Source organism: Dendrobium catenatum, unplaced genomic scaffold (assembly GCF_001605985.2).
Source record: "Dendrobium catenatum unplaced genomic scaffold, ASM160598v2 fragScaff_scaffold_629, whole genome shotgun sequence".
In the NCBI taxonomy this organism is placed as follows: domain Eukaryota; kingdom Viridiplantae; phylum Streptophyta; class Magnoliopsida; order Asparagales; family Orchidaceae; genus Dendrobium; species Dendrobium catenatum.
The window spans coordinates 31,836-50,621 of NW_021319091.1; the positions used below are offsets into that span (position 1 = coordinate 31,836).

General features: G+C 32.2%; 1 protein-coding gene across 1 annotated transcript in view; it reads left to right on the top strand.

Annotated features, from left to right (window-relative positions):
- Positions 1-4,952, top strand: part of LOC110091993 — a 7,863-nt gene extending 2,911 nt beyond the window's left edge. Inside the window, exon 2 of the mRNA XM_028695401.1 lies at positions 4,926-4,952. Coding sequence (XP_028551234.1) covers positions 4,926-4,952 — 27 coding nt within the window. The remainder of the gene's footprint in view (positions 1-4,925) is intronic.
- The last annotated feature ends 13,834 nt before the right edge of the window (positions 4,953-18,786 follow it).

The following is an 18,786-nucleotide window of genomic DNA, read 5'->3' on the forward strand; positions in this document are numbered from 1 at the left end:
AAAGAAATTTTTAAAATACCAATTCACCCCCCCTTCTCTTGGTTAGCTTGGGACTAAGTTCATAAGGGCTTAACATCCCTGACGAACTTTAATTGTTCCCATCTGTTTGACTCACTCTTTTTGTATTGTTTGGGGCTATAAACGAATCAAGCTGAATCAAGCATATCATTATTACTATGTGAAAAATTGAAGTGTGAAAATTTATTGATTATAGTTATTTTACTATAACATTATTTATTTAATATGCATAAATTCACCTATAAGAGGCCTCTAGGTAGAAGAGTTGTAAGAGAAGCATGACCCCAAACAAGAATGCCAAGCTAAGCTTAAATATGTCGCCTTTTTGTCTTAACTAAGTCACCAATAAAAAAAAAAGATTTTGTGAACCTTTAAGAAAAAAAGTAATTTCTTAATTCTGAAATGTTTTTACTTAGAAACATAAAAATTATTTTAAATTAATTTAACTAATTATCATACTCACTTTCCCCTTCTTTATCTTTCCCTTTAGGAGAACCCTTTAAATTATCCATAAGGTTTATTAAGTGTCTTAGAAATAAAAACATGGAATTTCTCATATTTGAGATGAAGACATAGCCTATAGTATGACTACCCATTTTTTGGATGATCTACAATTAGTAGAGTCGGAGTTCCTTACAATCAGATTGTCTAGCTAGGTGCCCCAATGAAGACTAGAATTTGGCGAATGTCAAGGCCATTAAAGATGTTTTCATCAATGATCACCATGATTAGGAGAAAATATTGAGAAAAAACAAAGAAATAATACTTACATAGCATACCAATAATCACTCACACAAAATTCAAAAGAAAATTCAAATTAGTCAAAGTTACTAAAGAGTATGTTAAAAACCCCCCATATTCCAACATGAAAATTAAGTAAACTCATTCCTGCCTTATTTTTTTTCAATTTTTATTTTAAAAAAATAAAGGAAAAAAAGAAGAGAAGAATAAATAAGAAGAATTTTAGTGAAGCTTGATGTAGAAATTCAAGAATTAACTCAAATAATAAGTAGGTTGAGTTCAAGTAGAATAGTTGATATTTTAACACCTTAGAAAAACAATGGAGAAAATTACTTCATAAGTGAATTATCATCTAATTCTTTTAATAAATTGAAAATTCAATAATAACTTACTTAATGATGCTCAAATTTTTTTCAACTCCCCCCTTTCACAAGTCGTAAAAAATTGTACATGCTTTGTAAATAATTATATTGTCCTTTGTACAAGTCTCTCTGCAAATGAATAAGAGAATCAAAGAATTAAATATGCATCCCATTTTAAATTTATTTAAAGAGTTGACAACAAAATATCATCAACAAAATAGATGAATAAATTAGCTAGAGGGCTTAAAAATAGAAGTAATTGTATTACTTCTATTTTATGTAGGTTGCTTCTACAAGAAATCATATGAGTTGAATAGAGCATGTTCAACCACTTGCTTAACCTAAAGGGCAATTCATCATTTTTTTTACAACGGAAGCTACCAATGTTACTTTCAATTAACTATTGTTATTGGACAACCTTAACTAATTTGTGTGATGGTTGCATCCTTTATATGAATAACAAAATAGGCATAAATACTACAAAGATAATGGTTGCATCATAATGTTAGTTTACTAAAAAAACATAGAACAATGTGTGGTCCAAATTTAAATAGTAGCAAATAACTGCATCTAATTATAGATTTATAATGAATTAGCTAGCCTTGGTCTAGAGATTTAACTAGACCACCCATGGTCTAGTTAATACACACACGCATACACACACAAACGCACACACGCACACACACACGCGCACACACACACACACACACACACACATTTTATGTCCCGCTCTGTAATGTATCTTGTATCCCTTTTAATATATAATAAATAGAGATTGGTTATATTTGTATAATTATTTTATAAAAGATACATGCATCCCATAGGACATTGCAGCTTCATAGCATACCACAAAAGAGTTCCTTGAATAATCATAGGCACAAAAGTATTTTATTAAATGACAACCTCAAAATGATAAATTTTTTTTCTTTTAATTTCAAAAAAAAGAAGATTTTTATGTAAGAGGAATAAGTATATCTAGTTCAATGATTTAAACTTTGTTGAGTTAAACTGGAGGGACAAAATTCACGAGTTATTTGTCACAAACTACTTAATCAATCATGGGGTCGAGTTTCTTGTATTAGTGAGTAATGAATACATAAATTTGAAGTATTAATGATCAAAGTACAATTTAATTAATTAAATCTAAGATGTTTCATTAAGCTCTAAGAATTTTATTACCAACACATTGAAGTCAGGTTGCTTGCCCTAAACCCTAAATCATATGCGTATATATAAAATGTATATCGATAAGAGTGCAATATTTATCTGTTTAAAAAAAAAAATATTACTGCATTAGAGGATCAACATTTTCTATAAATTTTTCTACTGAACAAATGCATTGATGAATATTAATTATTGTGTATTTCGTAAAAGTGATATAATGATTTATGAAAATTAGATTAGTAAACAAGGCTCTATAGAAAAAAAGTCAAAAATAAATGAGGTAATTATAATGAATAATGCATTAACCATCTAAAATGATAAATGGGAGAAACACGTGTCTAGGTATCATACTAGTTTTTCTTTATTTCAATATGAAACTCGTTAAATGATAACAACAATCTTGCTTCTTTGAGAATCTACTCACAAATTCTTTGATCAAGAGTCTCATATAAATAATATCTTATATGCCTTGGAAGGGTGAGCAATTTCCAAAAACATATAATAGCATAAGGTTCATTATTATTGTACAATGAGCATGTTAGGAATTATTTTTAATTTAAAGATTTAGTATAGAATTAAAGCTATCCAAAGAAAATTATAACAATTTAAGTCTTATTTTTAAAAAACAAGGCATAAATAAAAGTATTCTAAAATTGATTTAAGGAAATTTGGAAATGATTTGAAAGCAATATATTTTAACATAATTTCTTCATTTCAAAAATTTAAATTAAACGATGTATATTCACTGAACAATATAGATTATTGGACTGTTTGAAAATCATACAAGTAATTTTGGAAAATCAATTAAAGCTAATTTTTGGAATAAGAATAAAAATAATTAATTAAGCAAACTAAAAGGAAAATATTAACTAAGGAAATGGGTATCCAACTCTAGAAACCGAGTGTTTGAAAATGAGGTTGAAATTTGTTCATATCTACGCTATAGAGAAAAACTAGAAAATTTTTTGTCATATGATGTCAAGAAATTTGAAAATAAACATAACGCAATGGTCAATGTGTTGTGGAAGCGCAAAACTAAAGTGAAGCTATAAGGGAGAAAATATCCAAGATGAGATAGTTGTACGTACACGAGTATATTTACTTGACCAGAGTGTTGAAATAAAAAGGATGATATTTTTTTAGGAGCGAGAATTGTAATGCCCACTACAATAGTTTTACACTTATTCTAACCAAGCCTGATAAATCAAGTGATGGAACTTATGTATTTTCATTATATATGAGTCTGAGAAAATTTTGTATGCCTATGAATGCCTATATTCTATTTTAAAGCATGTCCTAAGGATCTGTATGCATGAAACATTAAGTCTAAATATTTCCTTCGGGGAACGTTGAAACTAGGTTTGGGGGCACATCAATGCTAAGCTCTCAGGCTTGTCCTTTTTAAAATGAATAGTACAAGTTTAGTGACACAATTGCTTAGAGTGTTGTTATTATTGCAATCCCAAATTACGTGCTTGTGATTTTGATGATAACAAATATTATTGATTGCACTTTTATTTCTCCTATCATTTTGTATTGCATATACTTTTGTGTGTACTAATATTTCAGGTATGACATATACCATACTAGAAGAATCAGGGCTCAAGTTTGGGTTGAATAAGAACATGGTTGACAAGAGTATGTAATTTTAATTTATTTATTTTTAAACTACTTGAGTAAAAAATCTTGTAAAAGATGTATGCTTTTTTGGCGACTCTTCCGAATTGTAAACAATAGTTCCATTTATCAAGCCTACAAGGGTAGATCTCAAAACATGGCTCATTACATGCCCCTTCAAATACTAGATTCTACATGGGAAAACCTATATTTTAATTTTGTCTTGGGCTAACCCAAAACCAAGTGTGGCAATGACTCAATCATGGTAGTAGTCAATAGGTTCTCCAAGATGGTACACTTCATTTTTTATAAGAAAATATCTAATGCCCCTCCCTTCACATTGCACTTATTTTCTTTCAAAAATCATTCATTTTCATGATTTACCTTGAAATCTAACATTCGATCAAGTTGTTAAGTTCCTCAGTCACTTTTGGTGAGAACTATGGAAATAATTGGGCATTAACTTATGTTTGAGTTCAGCTTATCACCCTCAAATGTATGGTCAAACTAAAGTTGTAAATAGCACCTCAAGTAATATGCTTCATTACTTGGTAAAAGAAAACCAATGCAATGGGAAGACATGCTAAGCAAAGCTGAATTTGCTTATAATGCCATGATGAATCATTCCACTAATAAGTCTCCTTTCAATCATCCGGTTAGGAAAAAAAATATTTTAGATTTAACTTATGTTAAAAAGGTAAAAGTATACCAAAGAAGGCTTGGTTAGAATATTAGAAATGACCTATCTTTATTAGATTTAATGAGAATTTAACTTTTAACAATGCATAATGAAGAAAAAAGATTCATGTAGCCAACCAAAAATAGTGGGAAAGGCTCAATGTTGTTGTTGTATATATTATGATTTTTTAGAATTTGTAATTGATCATGTTGCACAAGTAATTGAGTGATTTCCAATGTCATCTATAGGGAAGACCACAAATATATTTTTACTAGAGTGTTCGTTTAGGAAGCGCGACAGGCATAAGCTTTTGAATAAGAATGGTTGTGTTATTTTTATTGTAGGTCTTGCTGGCTCAGTTTGCAATATGAAGTTATCTTTCTTTATATATTTTTGCCAAAAAATTGAATTTATGGGTTCTCTTTTTACCTGAGTTTTTTTGCTGCTTTGTTGGTACTTATTGTTAATTTTTAATGTGTCTCATGAAATAGCAATCTGCATGTCGCAAAAAAATATATTGATAGGCTCCAATAAAAATTAAAAAAATTCTATTAGAGCCTGTTTGGTATTCTTTTTAGGCAGGATTAAAATAAAGAAAATAGAATTTTGGAGACTTTAAATTTTGTTGTTCAGATAAATCTTTGTTGTTTGACTTTTAACCGGACAAAATGGCGAAAAAGGATTCATGTAACCGACCCCACGCAGTGGGACAAAGGCTTGTTGTTGTTGTTGTTGTAGAAAAATGTTGTTTTAGCCCATTATTAATTAAATTTAATATTTGTTATATCCCACCATTCACATTGTTTTAGAAAATTTAAAGATATGTCCTCTTAGAAATCTTAAAGCCTAAAACAGAACCAAACAATTTATTAGAATTTAGCCATATTTAAGAGTTGTCATGGTAAATGATTTTCATACTAAAAATTTTCTAAATCTCAATTTTTAGGATTTATTGAATCCTACTTATAAAAAAAATAACTACTGCATTAATGTGGAATAATTAGTTGATAACAACTAAGATTTGAATCAATTTAGCTCCCAGTCCGAAGATTAAAATTTGATCATGATATTAAATTAATATTTAAAGAGATGGTACAATTTTATCTTATAATGATATTTCATACAAATTTCTTTACTTTCTTTTTACTCATTCTATGAGCTTTTATACTTTAATAATCTTTGTGTTTAGGGGAGTAATTATGGTTAAATTGTTAAATCGATCGGATCGTCTTGGATGATTTGTATATCCTACTAGATGATGTTTGTCGACATATTTAATTTTCCTAAATCATCCAAGATGAAATACCATAATTTTTCATCTAATCGTCAAGGACGATCCCCAATATCATCCTGAATAATATGTATAAATTTGAGCTGACCATCGAGGACTATCTTGAGATCGTCCAAGACTATCAGGTCAAATTTTGTACATCGTTCTAGACTATCTTGTGTTGTCCAGGATGATATTTGGTGCTAAAATTGAGTTTTTAGGGTTTTTTGAATCCCTCATTTTAAGCACTTCGTGCAGGACGATCTTGAGATCATCCTGGATGAACTTTGTCGCCATATATGATTTTTAGGATTTTTTAAAGACCTCTATTTAAACTTTGTCAAGTCACTTGGTAAGTGTCTTTGGCAACCATTGAAGATTCGTTTTTTTGGAGAAAACTTGAAGAGAGAACTTAAAGTGATCAGAGGGAAAGGTAGAGTTTGAGAGGGAAAAGATCTTTGTAGGGGGTTTCAAAGGAGTGTAGAGGGGATTTCACACAGTTTCTCTAGTGAGCTTGCACCTTAATACCATCAGATTCAAGTTTCGCTTTAGGGAAGCTTTGGGAAGAAGAAGATCTCTTTGGTATCAAAGGACCTGGTTATTCCGCTGCACTGAGGAAGGTGGAAATGATTTTGTAAAGGCTTCTTTTCCAAACTGTGGGGGCTAAAAGAGAGTCACTAAAGGTTTAGTGTAATACATAGAGGGTGTCTCTGAGGACTGGACGTAGGTCAAATTGGACCAAACCACTATAAATCTGGTATGTTCTTTATTTTTACTACGATTAACTACTTAGGTAAAATCTCTGATTAATTTTTTTATTATTGATTTAATTCATTTCTGCTAAAAGACATAAAAAGATTTTTCTTTTTGTTAAAGAAGTTATTAAATATCCAATTCACCCCCCTCTTGGTTAGCCTTGGGATTAGTTCATAAGTCTTTAACAGCTCTAACAAACTTTCATATACTATATAATTTGATCAACTTTTTTCAACATATCATCCTGATAAATAAACTCCTTGATTGTAATGTACAATCATAGATTATATTGTACAAATAGTCAAAAAGTCTATAAATAAGATGGTTAATCTACTCAATACACTCAACTCTTTTTCAAATTTACTTTCTAATCTTCCCTACTCAATCGCTGGTACCTTCAGATCAACCTAGAAAACTTGACTATGACTTTATATGTTTTCTGTTAAAATATCGAAGTCACTAAAGTAGCCTTAGCTGAACATAATGGTCTTTCTACTGAAGGACATCGCTCCCACTCCTTCATAACTAATGATTTTTACTAGAGTCCCATTAATTTACTACTTAGAAAAGTTTCTTTAAACCAACACCATCCCCTTATCTAATCCTTAACAGAATGCCAGCATCATCCAACACATTCTTAGGATATCATTCATACCCAAAGTTGGAGATAGGATACGCAAGATCCCACTTTTGTCTGTCATCACTTACCTAATTATGTCCATTATTAAATTTTTTGAAGACGACATGATTATAGATTATAACAGGAACATGACTCAAATTTGTCATCATAGTACCTGCATAAGAGTTTGCTTTGCATTAATAAAGATGGTTTGTCTATCTCTCACTTATTCTTTGCTGATGATTTCATTATTTTTTAAAATAGTTCTTTTAATAATGTCATGAAGATTTATATGTTTGTTTTGAAGTTTAGCCAAGAAAGAGCTTAAGCCTTAACCTTAATAAGTGCGCCTTCATTCTTGGTAAAGATATGTCTCAAAGAAATAGCAATCGTATTTGTCTTTTTATGGATTTTTCTATGCAAAAGCTCCCTATTTTCTATTTAGGGACTCTGATTTATAAAGCCATAAGAAAAGCTTTATTTTTAAAAAGGTTTTTATATACATTGCTATCATCTAGCTTCTTGGGAATTTAAACAGCTCCTCTCGGTTGGTCAGTTGATTCTTATTAAGAGTGTTCTTTCCTCGCTTCCATTGTATTTATTTCAAATTCTCAATCCCTCTATGGAGGTTTGTGATAAAATGAAAAAAATCTTTAATAAGTTTTCTTAGGGGTTCTACTTCTGAGTCCAAAAAGATTCACCGTAGATCTTGGGTCTCTTGTACCGGTACCATTGTTGAAGGAGGGCTTGGATGTAAATCTATCAAAGATATTGGTAACTATATTACTCTTAAAAATTGGTGAAAGTTTAGATTGAAAAAATGCTTATGGACTAATTATATGAATAAAAAGTATTGCAGTCGAATCATCCCTCCTATTGTTTCTTCAAAAACGATCAACCTCCTATTTGGTATATAATTGTAGGATCAAGTGGCTAGGTGAATCCTTTTTGCAATATGGGCTTAGTAAGGGTAGTTGTTTCTTTTGGGAAAGCAATTGGTCAAATTTTGGTTATTTAGATGCGATTTTGTACACTCATTCTATTTTCAATTTGAAAGTTTCTAAATTTTTTAGCAATGACAACTGGAATTATAATTGTTCGATTGATGTTCTTCTAGCCCGAGTGGCTGATAGGATTTTGAACATATTTTTGGAGATAAATAGCCCTAACATTATGATTTTTAAAAATTCTAAGGATTGTGAATTTTGCTCTAAGGATGTTTGGAATACCATAAGAGTTAAATTTGATAATTTCATGGTATTTGATAAATTTGGAGTATTAATACTCTCATTGTTTATTCAGTTTTCACTTGGCGACTTCAAAAAGTATTTCTTCTAGTTGATATGAGACTCCTATCTAAAAGTTTCAACATTGCTTCTAAATGTTAATGCTGCTTTCATGTTGAAACCATAAATCATGTTTTTTTTTATTATTATTTTTTTATTGGGCTTACTGCTTACAAAGTCTTTTTTAGAGAGTTGCTGCTCCAAACGTCATGCCAGACATATTGTTATCCTTATTTCTATGATAATTTTCTAGCTTTTACAAGTGGAGAGAAACAATAGTAAACATATGGGTGTCAAAATGAGCTCTGATAGAATCATTAATTGCCTTAAGTTGAAAAAACATCAGATGATTAAAGCTAAACATTTGGCGCCAAAGCATTTTAAAGGTGATATATCTTGGACTAATTTTTTTCAGATTTCTTTTCAGAAGGATAACATTAGAAGTCTCTTTAGTGTGGTTTATTGGATTAAACCAGTTTTAAATCTCTTCAAATGGAATGTTGACGGCTCTCTCTCTCTCTAAAGTTGGAGGAGGATGTGGTGGTATTCTTAGAGATTTTAAGGGTAATATGGTTATTTCTTTTGTTGATAAAGTTTATAATGCAAATGTTAATTGTACTGAAGCATCTGCCCTTCTTATTGGCCTTATTCTTTGCATTCAATTAGGTATTCAGAAAAATTGGATTGAGTTTGACTCTTTAATTTTGGTTAATCTCATTAAAAGCAAGGTCTGTAATAATGCTTCATTGTTTTATATTTTTAGAAGTAATATGAATTAATTGAATCTTATTGAATTTTCTATCACACATATTTCTCGAAATGGCAACTCTTGTGCTGATTTATTAGATAGATGGGTGTTTTTTTTTTAGTTAAAACCCACAGAGGGGCCTACGCATTGATATAAGGGAAAATTACAAGTCCTTAAGGGGACCATCAGCCCGCTACTGCTCAAAGAGCTACAATCAATAAGAAAGATAAAAAAACCTAAGGGCCGATAGTCCCCATCTATATGAAAAACAAAATTTCCTAGATACATTCTAAGCCGGCACGGAAGGAGTGCCCAAAAAATAAGGAGTACGAAGGATATCCAATCAGCCCAAGCTCCCTTGTCAAAAACTTCCTCAAGGTGGAAGCAAACCTGCAAAAGAGACAGAACAGAACGATACAAAAAAAGAAAGAACATGAAAACAAAAATACCATTGAACAAAATGGCCACACCAGCGTCCCGATCCAGAGAAGGCAACCCAATTATACACACCTCCGACAGAACCAGAAGCCTGCAAACCACCAAGAAAGCAGGCAAACCAAAATCAGGATAGTCAAACATTAAACCATAACCCAGCAACCCCAATCCAGACGATCCGGGCCTCAAACCAAACCAACCCCCATCCAGAATAGCAAAAAACCTCAACCATCAACTAGGAGAATACCCTCCAGCCCAAGCAAAACCAGCAGTCCAACGCCCAGCCAAAAAGAATACAAGGACCAAACGAATCAGCAGAAGGAAGGAACATGATAAACACAGCGAGAAGGACCCAAAAACCACCAACCAGAAAAAAACCCCAGCACTAAAAACCCAGACCTAATGATAAACATAAGGAAAACCAACTTTGTCTAAGTTAATAAGACCTTGAATGTATTTAGGCAATTGGTCCAAATTAATCTCCTTATAACTCTTGAACACAGTGCTCAAGTAAGCCAACGCCTGGGCAACAGCATTCACCTTCTCATTAATCATAGAAAACGAGTGAGAAAAGGAATCCAACTCCTCAATAATCCTGCGCCTGAAATAAAACAGAGGAGGGGTACAAACCGAAGCATTCATACCAGTATCAACCAGGTTAACCAAACGGAAATTAGCCTCAAAAATAATATTCTTAATCTTAAGCTTCTTACTCAGAGTAATCCCACTCATCACACTCATAAGCAAAACCAACTGCATATTATTAACAACAGCTGGGCCAGCAAAAATGGAAATAAACAAGCCAAAATTATCTCTGATGATACCCGCATAACCACAAGTATTGCCCATTCTAACACACTCAATATTAACCTTGAATTGATTAGGCAAAGGTTTATCCCAACTAACAGAAGACATATAAGAAACAGGATTAAACGAAACACTCTTAATACCAAAAAAAAGACATAGTATGAGCACAATTGTTAAAATTCTTAAAAGAAAGCAGCCTGGCCGTGAAAAGAGAAGAAACTTTTTCTCTAATATTGATAATAATCCTGTGGTGGTCCATCTTCACCCCATTAAACCTAGAATCATTTCTAGCCAACCAAATGTACCAACAAATGAGAACAGAAATAACATTCCTGATATGGCCTTTGTATTCAACAAACCAAAATTTCAGTAATTGAGAAATGGTTAAAGTTGCCTTAAAGAAATTCAAATGAAACAAATCCTCATAAAATGTCCACACCCTAACAGCAATAGGACTAGAAATAAAAATGTGATGCATATTGTCAACATGAAAACAACACTGGCATTTAGAAGTAATAATAAGACCTTTCCTCCTTAAATTCTCATCCGAAGGTAAAAATTTATGTAAAGTTCTCCAAATAAAGATATAAACAGTAAGGGGAAGATAGATAGGTGTTTCTCTTCAAGACATGGAGATATTTATACTTCCCTCTAAAATTTACACATACTAAAGGTTTGGTGAGAATGGATAAGCTTGATTTTCCCCATTTCAATGTCAAATATTGATAGGGTTTGGTTTAATTTTTCTCTGTCTGCCATCTGCTCGGAGTGCTCCTATGGCCTTTGTTTTGGTGGTGCTAGTTCCAGCTTCGCTACGGTGTTATTTCTTAAATAATGATTATTGGATTGCCTATGGAATGGTTTTTGGATTCGGGCACTTCAAACCTTGGATTTATTTCGTTTATCTATTCTTATGGGTCGATTCAGGTGATTCTATAAGTTTATTTATGGATCTTGTTGTTGGTCGTTTCTTGAATTTTTTTTTTTGCAGGGACTTTTGCCTTAATGGATGGTCTTGGTGAACTAATCTTTTTGGCATGGACACTAGACGTGGAATGGTTCTCAAGTACCTAAGCTTTGGGCTCTTTTGGGATTGGCTTCTTGTTGACCTTGCATATGCATTATTCTTTGGTTTTTTATTTTACTTTTTCTGTGTGTAACTAGGCAGGGTTCTTTGGCTCTTAGATTCTTTTTTGAATTCTTTATTGCAACTCTTTGAGCTTTAACGAGCTATCGAACCCTAAGGACTTGCAATCATTTTTCCGATATCAATGTGTAGTCCCCTTAAGGGTTTTAATTTTTTAAAAAAAAAATAGCAAGAAAAATTTTTTAAGTGTTGTGGGATTAAGAAGATGAGTTGAGATTTATGAGCTACATAATGTCCATAAATCACTTTATTTTTTGACTATATCGTTAGCGTGACTCAAGGAAGGATTGCTTGAATAAAAAAAAAAATGGAAGGGTTGCTTGAATATATATATATTAGATGTAAAATGTCAAACCATAATTACTCAGAATTGCTCGCATATATCATTTTCATTACTCATTCTGAGACCTTAAAGAGACTTATTGATCGCGAGAGGCTGACAACTATTTGTATTTATGTGGCTTTGATCAATGCTGTTAAGGAAGCACACAATTTCTCAAAAAAACAAAAACAAGCTCACGTCAAACCTGTCATGCAACACGTCTAGTATATTTTCCTCCGCCAACTAAGGTTTCTTTTTCAAAAATTTAAATTTTTGAACTTAAAAGCCGTTTTAAGAAGCAGCGAAAAAGTTGTCCCAAATGAAACCTGGCTGAAACTAAGACAGATGAACTGCAGGTACCAGCTTAAAACTCTTCTGCAAAAAGGATTTTTTTTTTTTTTGTTGTAAATAGGGATTGGAATTTCTTAAAAAACTACTACTTATAATTGCTTATCAATATAATTTTTAAGAAATTAATTAAAAGAAAAAAATGTTTAGTTAAAGAGAACTGTAATAATTATTTGAAAAACTAGAATAGATAAAAAATTGTCCAATTTATATTTCATTTGGGATGACTTTTTTACTGCTTCTTAATGCAGCTTTTTAGTACAAAAATTAAAATTTATATGCTAAAAAAATATTTTAAGAAGCACTAAGAAAGTCATCCCAAATGAAGCCTTAGCCTCTAATAGAACATTACTAACTACTAGAATTGATAGATTATAATCAGTATGATCAAAGAACTGTGTGCTGTTTAATTAATTATGATTTTTATTTGACCAAAATGAAGAATATGGAGCTTTTCACACCTACATAATAAACATATTTTTAACATTTAAATTTGAGGTCAACATTATATTTTCTATTGAAATATTATTTAGAAATGATTGAAAATGTATGTACACAAAGAAATGTGTTGAGTATTTCTCATACTCAAAGTATCAAATTATATCACATGTAAAGAAAAAAAAAACAAACATAAAACAAGCAAAAGAAATTGAAATGGAAAATAAGTTTATTTTTGTAACATAATTAAATTTCCCCTTTCAAAATCATTAATATCTATAATTATTATTAGCTAGTGATGATTTCTTGTGTACAATTACAAGCTTCTTAATCTACAAATAATCACCAAAGTAGAATTATTTATCATAATATCACCCAAAGATTAAAAAAAAAAACATATATAAACATTCATTCTCAATAATTTGTTTCTAATGCTCTCCCAGGTGATTTCGAGGCGATTTTGGGTTCCTTTTGGATCTCTGATTTTTTCGCTTCTCTAGCCTTCTGGTTTGGATTTTGTTCCTTCTTTTTGTTGTTGGCTTGGATTTTGTTCCTTTGTGCATCCGTTTGAGGTTTTCTTGCGGTTTTCTTTCAGGAGATTGTCGTCATCTCTCCCCTCGAATGCGTCTTCCCGTTCTTTTAAGGATGTACTCTCGGGTTCTTCCTCGTCTACTTCTAAGCTTCAATTTGTGCACTCGTTTTTAAAGGATGTCCGGTGCTCTTGTTTGATGACACTATTGTGTCACAACTTGCTACTCCATTTGTCCTAACCCTAGTGGGTAAATTTTTGCTGTGCTGTCCGAATCTTGACGTCATTAGAAAATTTTTTGTAAGCTTGAAATTAACTGGAGCTTTTCATGTTGGTTTGTTGGATCCGAGGCACGTAGCGATTCAGCTGATGAATGATCTCGATTACTATCATATTTTTTTCTCGGAGGTCTTACTATATCCAAAGGTGTCAAATGTGTCTCCTTAAGTGGATGCCTAAATTTGATGTTAGGGAAGAATCCCCCATTGCTTTGGTTTAGCTTTCCTTTTCGAATCTGAGACTGCATTTCTTTAACTCGCAAGTTTTGTTCGGCCTTGCTTCTATCTTTGGTAGACCTCTTCAAACTGATCAGGCCATTACTTCTATAACTCGACCATACGTAGCTAGAGTCCTTATGGAACTTGATGAGGTGTGATTGGGTTCTGAACTTAACGGGTATTTTCAAAAAGTGGAGTTTGAGAATTTATTGGTTTTTGTTCGCGCTGTAAAATGCATGAACATGATTTTAAAGATTATTTTAGATTACATCGCCACCTTCGTAAAGAAAAATATGTTCCCAAATAATCTCAAGCTAAGGATGATAATGAAATTTTGTAATATGTGGAAGGAATTAATGATAGGTTTGATGATGAGCCATTCAATGCGGTTGTTGTTCCTGGAAATGTTCAGCTGACCGTTCCCCTCCTTTGGTTATGGTCACTCTGGAGAATCTTCCTTCTGATCACCCTGAACTTACTACTTTATTGCCTCAGTCAATTAATGATGTTGATTTAGTTATTAATTGTGATTTAAATGATTCTTCTTCTCTAAATAATATTATTCCTACTTTTCCTATTAGAAATTGTGATTTGAATTCTAATAAATCTATCATTGTTGATGAAGTTGGCTGCTCTGTTCTCAAGCATGATGATGCTGTGGTTATTGGCCGAACTAATAGTAATAGTAATGGGGGCCCTACAGAGCATGTTTTGGTGGAAACTGAAAATGCTAATCTTGGCTTAGCATTGAATGTGGTGATTGACTGTGATGAAGTGTTGGAGGAAGGTGAGCTTCCTCATTTGGGTAAGGGAAAGGTTACTGACTGTAAGTCCCCTTCTTCTTCCCATTTTGATTCTGATGCTTTTACTGATAATAAGGAACTACAAGTTTCTGCCAAATGTTATACTAAAGATGATAATGATTTTAGCTTTATGAAAGCTCAAGGTAAATGCGGTAGGAAAAGTAAAAACCTTATTTTACAATTAGGTAAAAATACCCATTCACAATCTAATCGTTAATTTTGTTTTCTTGTTTAAGTTATTATTTAGAATGTTAGAGGTATTGGTTGTGCTTCTTCTCATTTGCGGGTTAAGAATCTTTGTCGTATCATAATATTTCTATTTTAGTTTTACTTGAACCCCTTGTTAATGTCTCCAATTTATCTACTATTGTTAGATTTCTTGATTTTAACAATGCTACGACTAATTGTGCTAATAAGATCTGGATTTTTTTTGAAATATTGAGTTAAAATTGATGTTCTTGGTAATTTCACTCAAGTTTTACATTATAGTATTGAAGTGTCTAATGTCAAGTGTTGTGCTTCTTTCATTTATGCGGCTTCCTCTTGTGGTATTAGAAAAATTCTTTGGGAGTAATTAACTGATTTCCATAATATGTGTAGTCGCCCGTGGATGGTTGGAGGTGATTTTAATACAATCTCTAATCCATCTGAGAGATCTGGGGGTTCCAATCCTAATTTTCATTCTATGGATGATTTTAATAATATGATTATGGATTACAATCTCATTGATATTGGTTTTTCTAGTAATCAGTTCACTTGGAATAGAGGTCGGTTATGGCAAAGATTGGATGGCATTTTAATTAATAATCATTGGATTAATTCTTTTAGCTTCATTTCGGTTGAGCATCTTAGTCATACTCTTTCTGATCATTCTCCTTTATTTCTAGCTATTAATATTAGATAGTTTAATGTTTTTCCTCAATTTTATTTTCAAAATATGTGGCTTCAACATGATTCCTTTTTCAATGTTGTTCATGAGAATTGGAAAGCTGATTTGCGTCCTGATAATTCTATTATGGGTATGAATAGACTTCGGTTTAAATTGAAAAGACTCAAGCATCTTTTAAATTGGAGGAACCATTTTTACTAATATTTTATCTTAGCTCTCCCACTGAAGCCAATTTTGTTTCTCTTAGAGAGGCCAAGGCTAATTTATTTAAACTTCATGCCCAAGAAGAAACCTATTGGAAACAAAAGGTTGTGGCTAAGCATCTGTTAGAAGGGGATAATAATACCAAATACTTTCATGCATTAGTTAAAAGGAAACGTGCTTTAAACTTGATTCATAAAATTACTCGTGATGATGGTATTGTTATTGATGAGGTGGAGGAGATTGCCATCTCGACGGTTAACCATTTTCAGGATAGGCTCAACAAAGTGTTTAATACGGGTAACATTAATAACCATAATAACATCCCTTCTCTCATTTCTGCTGAGGATAATGAGATCCTTGTTGGTATTCCTACCATTGAGGAATTAAAGAATATTGTTTTTAATATGAATGTTAACTCTGTGGCTGGTCCTGATGGTTTTACCACTAGTTTTTTTCAAAAATCGTGGAACATTATAAAAGATGATCTTTTTGTTGCGGTTTTGGATTTTTTTGCTAGTAATTCTATGCCTAAATTTTTTTCTTCTACCTCTATTGTGCTTATTCCTAAGACAAATAATGCTACTAATTGGAATGATTTTAGACCTATCACCTTGTGTACTTTTTTAATAAATTGCTCTCTAAAATTATTAAGTCCCATTTGTCTTATGTTCTTCCTAAGATTATTTCTCCTTTTCAAATGAGTTTTGTTAAAGGTCGATCCATCTCTGACAATATTTTGCTGGCTCAGGAATTGTGTCATGATTTGGATATCAAGGTTACAGGTGGTAATCTATTCTTAAGTTGGATATCTCTAAAGCTTTTGACAACATTAGTTGGCAATTCATTTATAATATTTTGCAATTATTTGGCTGTAATTTAACTTTTATTAATATTATTAGAAATTGCATTGAAGGTTCTTTTTTCTCTTTGATTATTAATGGCAAGAGGTGTGGTTTATTTAAATCTTCTCATGGTTTAAAGCAAGGTGACCATTTGTCCCCAGCCTTGTTTATTATTGCGGTGGATTATCTTTCTCGCTGCATTGCTAAAATGTTTGAAAATAATCTCCGTTTGTTTTTTCACACTTATGGCTTCCTTATATCTCATATGTGTTTTACCGATGACTTTATCATTTTTATGAATGCTTCTCATAATAATTTTAAGAAAATGATGAACTTTTTTCATTATTTTCATTATGTCAGTGGTTTGTCTTTAAATAATCATAAATGCTCTTTCTTGGTTCCAAAAAATATGAAAGCTAACTCTATCTTGACTATTAAAAATCAAGCTAGTTTCATGCATGGTCATTTACCTATTAAGTATCTTGGCATCCCTTTATATAAAGGTAGAAAGAGATTGTTCTTATTTGATGAATTAATTACTTCTATTCAGAATAAATTGCAATCTTGGGATTATTATTTTTTCATCTTTGGGGGTAGACTTATGCTAATTAGAAGTGTTCTTTCTTCATGCCCTGACTACTCTTTACAAACTTTACTCCCTACTAAGCTGGTGTGCAAAAGAATTGACATTATCCTTAATAAGTTTTTCTGGAAAGGTGTGGGTAGTAACAATAAGATTTATTGGGCTTCATGGAATAATTATTGTGGGGTTCGTGAAGAAGGTGGTTTTGGTTGTAAGAGTATGGCTGGTTTGGCCCATGCTTTTTCTTACAAGCTTTGGTTTATTTTCCGTGCCAAGTTGTCTTTATGGGCTAAATTTATGTATTCTAAATATTGTATGGGGAAGCATCCATCTAATTGTGCTTTGAAAATTGGTGATTCCATAGTTTGGAAGAGAATGTGTAAGGTCAAGTGGGATGTGGAGCCTCATCTCTCTTGGGGTCTTGGAGGTGGCAACATATTCTTGTGGCAAGATCAATGGTTAAACTCTTGCTCCATTGAATCTCTTATTAATTCTACTAGTATCTCTGAGGTTAAGATTAGTAATTTTATTATTTTTAACTGCTGAGATTATAATAAGCTTGCTGAAGTTCTTCCTTATTGTATTATTCAAAAGATTAGTACTCTTCCTATCAATTTTATTTCTAATGATGTGCTTTTATGCAACTTGTCTAAGGATGGTTTGTTTAGGTTAAAAGAAGCTTGGCATTCTTTTAGACCTAAGAAAGAGGTTAACTCTATTTTTTCTAAGATTTGGCATAATAGCATCCCTTCTACTGTCTCTACTTTCATATGGACAGTTTTACATAATTTCATTCCTACGGATGACAATTTAATTAAATGAGGTTTCATTATTACATCTAAATACCAATGTTGTTTCCACCTTGAGAATATGCATCAGGTTTTTGTCTCTGGGCCTGGCCTATAGTTGTTAAATCTTGGTGTTATTTTTAAGATATCTTTAAATTAAACATTTATAAGGCTAATTTGTCCATTTTTGCTCTTCTTAATGCTTGGTTTGATAAACCTATTGGGCATATTAGAAATGCCATCGCTTCCCTTCTTTTATGGTTTCTATGGTTGGTAAGGAACAACTCTTTGTTTAATGGTGTTAAAATGGACTCTTTAAGGGTTATTAATAATGTAATTAAGGACAAATTGCTCATATTATTTTTTGTTAATTTAATTTCTATAGAAAGCTTTAAGAATTGATTTAATGTGGCTCTAAATTTAGGTATCTCTTTGAAGTTTCCTTTGTTATCTACTAGTTCTTGTCTGGTTTATTGGGTTCGACCACCTTTGGGTAGTTTCAAGATGAATGTGAGTTCCAAACTTGAGCATAATAATATCAGGTGTGGTGGCATCATCAGAGATGATTATGGTAAGTTTTTAATTGGCTTTGCGAGCCCTTTTAATGGTAAATATGCGATGGCCATTTTTTCTTCAATTCTCTATGGTTTAAGAGGTTATTTCACTACAGGAAAAATGTCAAATACCGGCGGTTTGCACCGGCGATTTATGGACCGTCGGTATTATCGGCGGCATCGCCGGCGGTGTAGTCGTCGGACTCTAACGACGGCCAAATCGGCGGCTTAGCTACGATACACCGCCGGTAATACCGACGGTCTATAAACCGCCGGTAAATCGCCGGATATCAATATGAACCGGCGGTTTAAACCGCCGTTGATAAGTGATTTTTTTCCG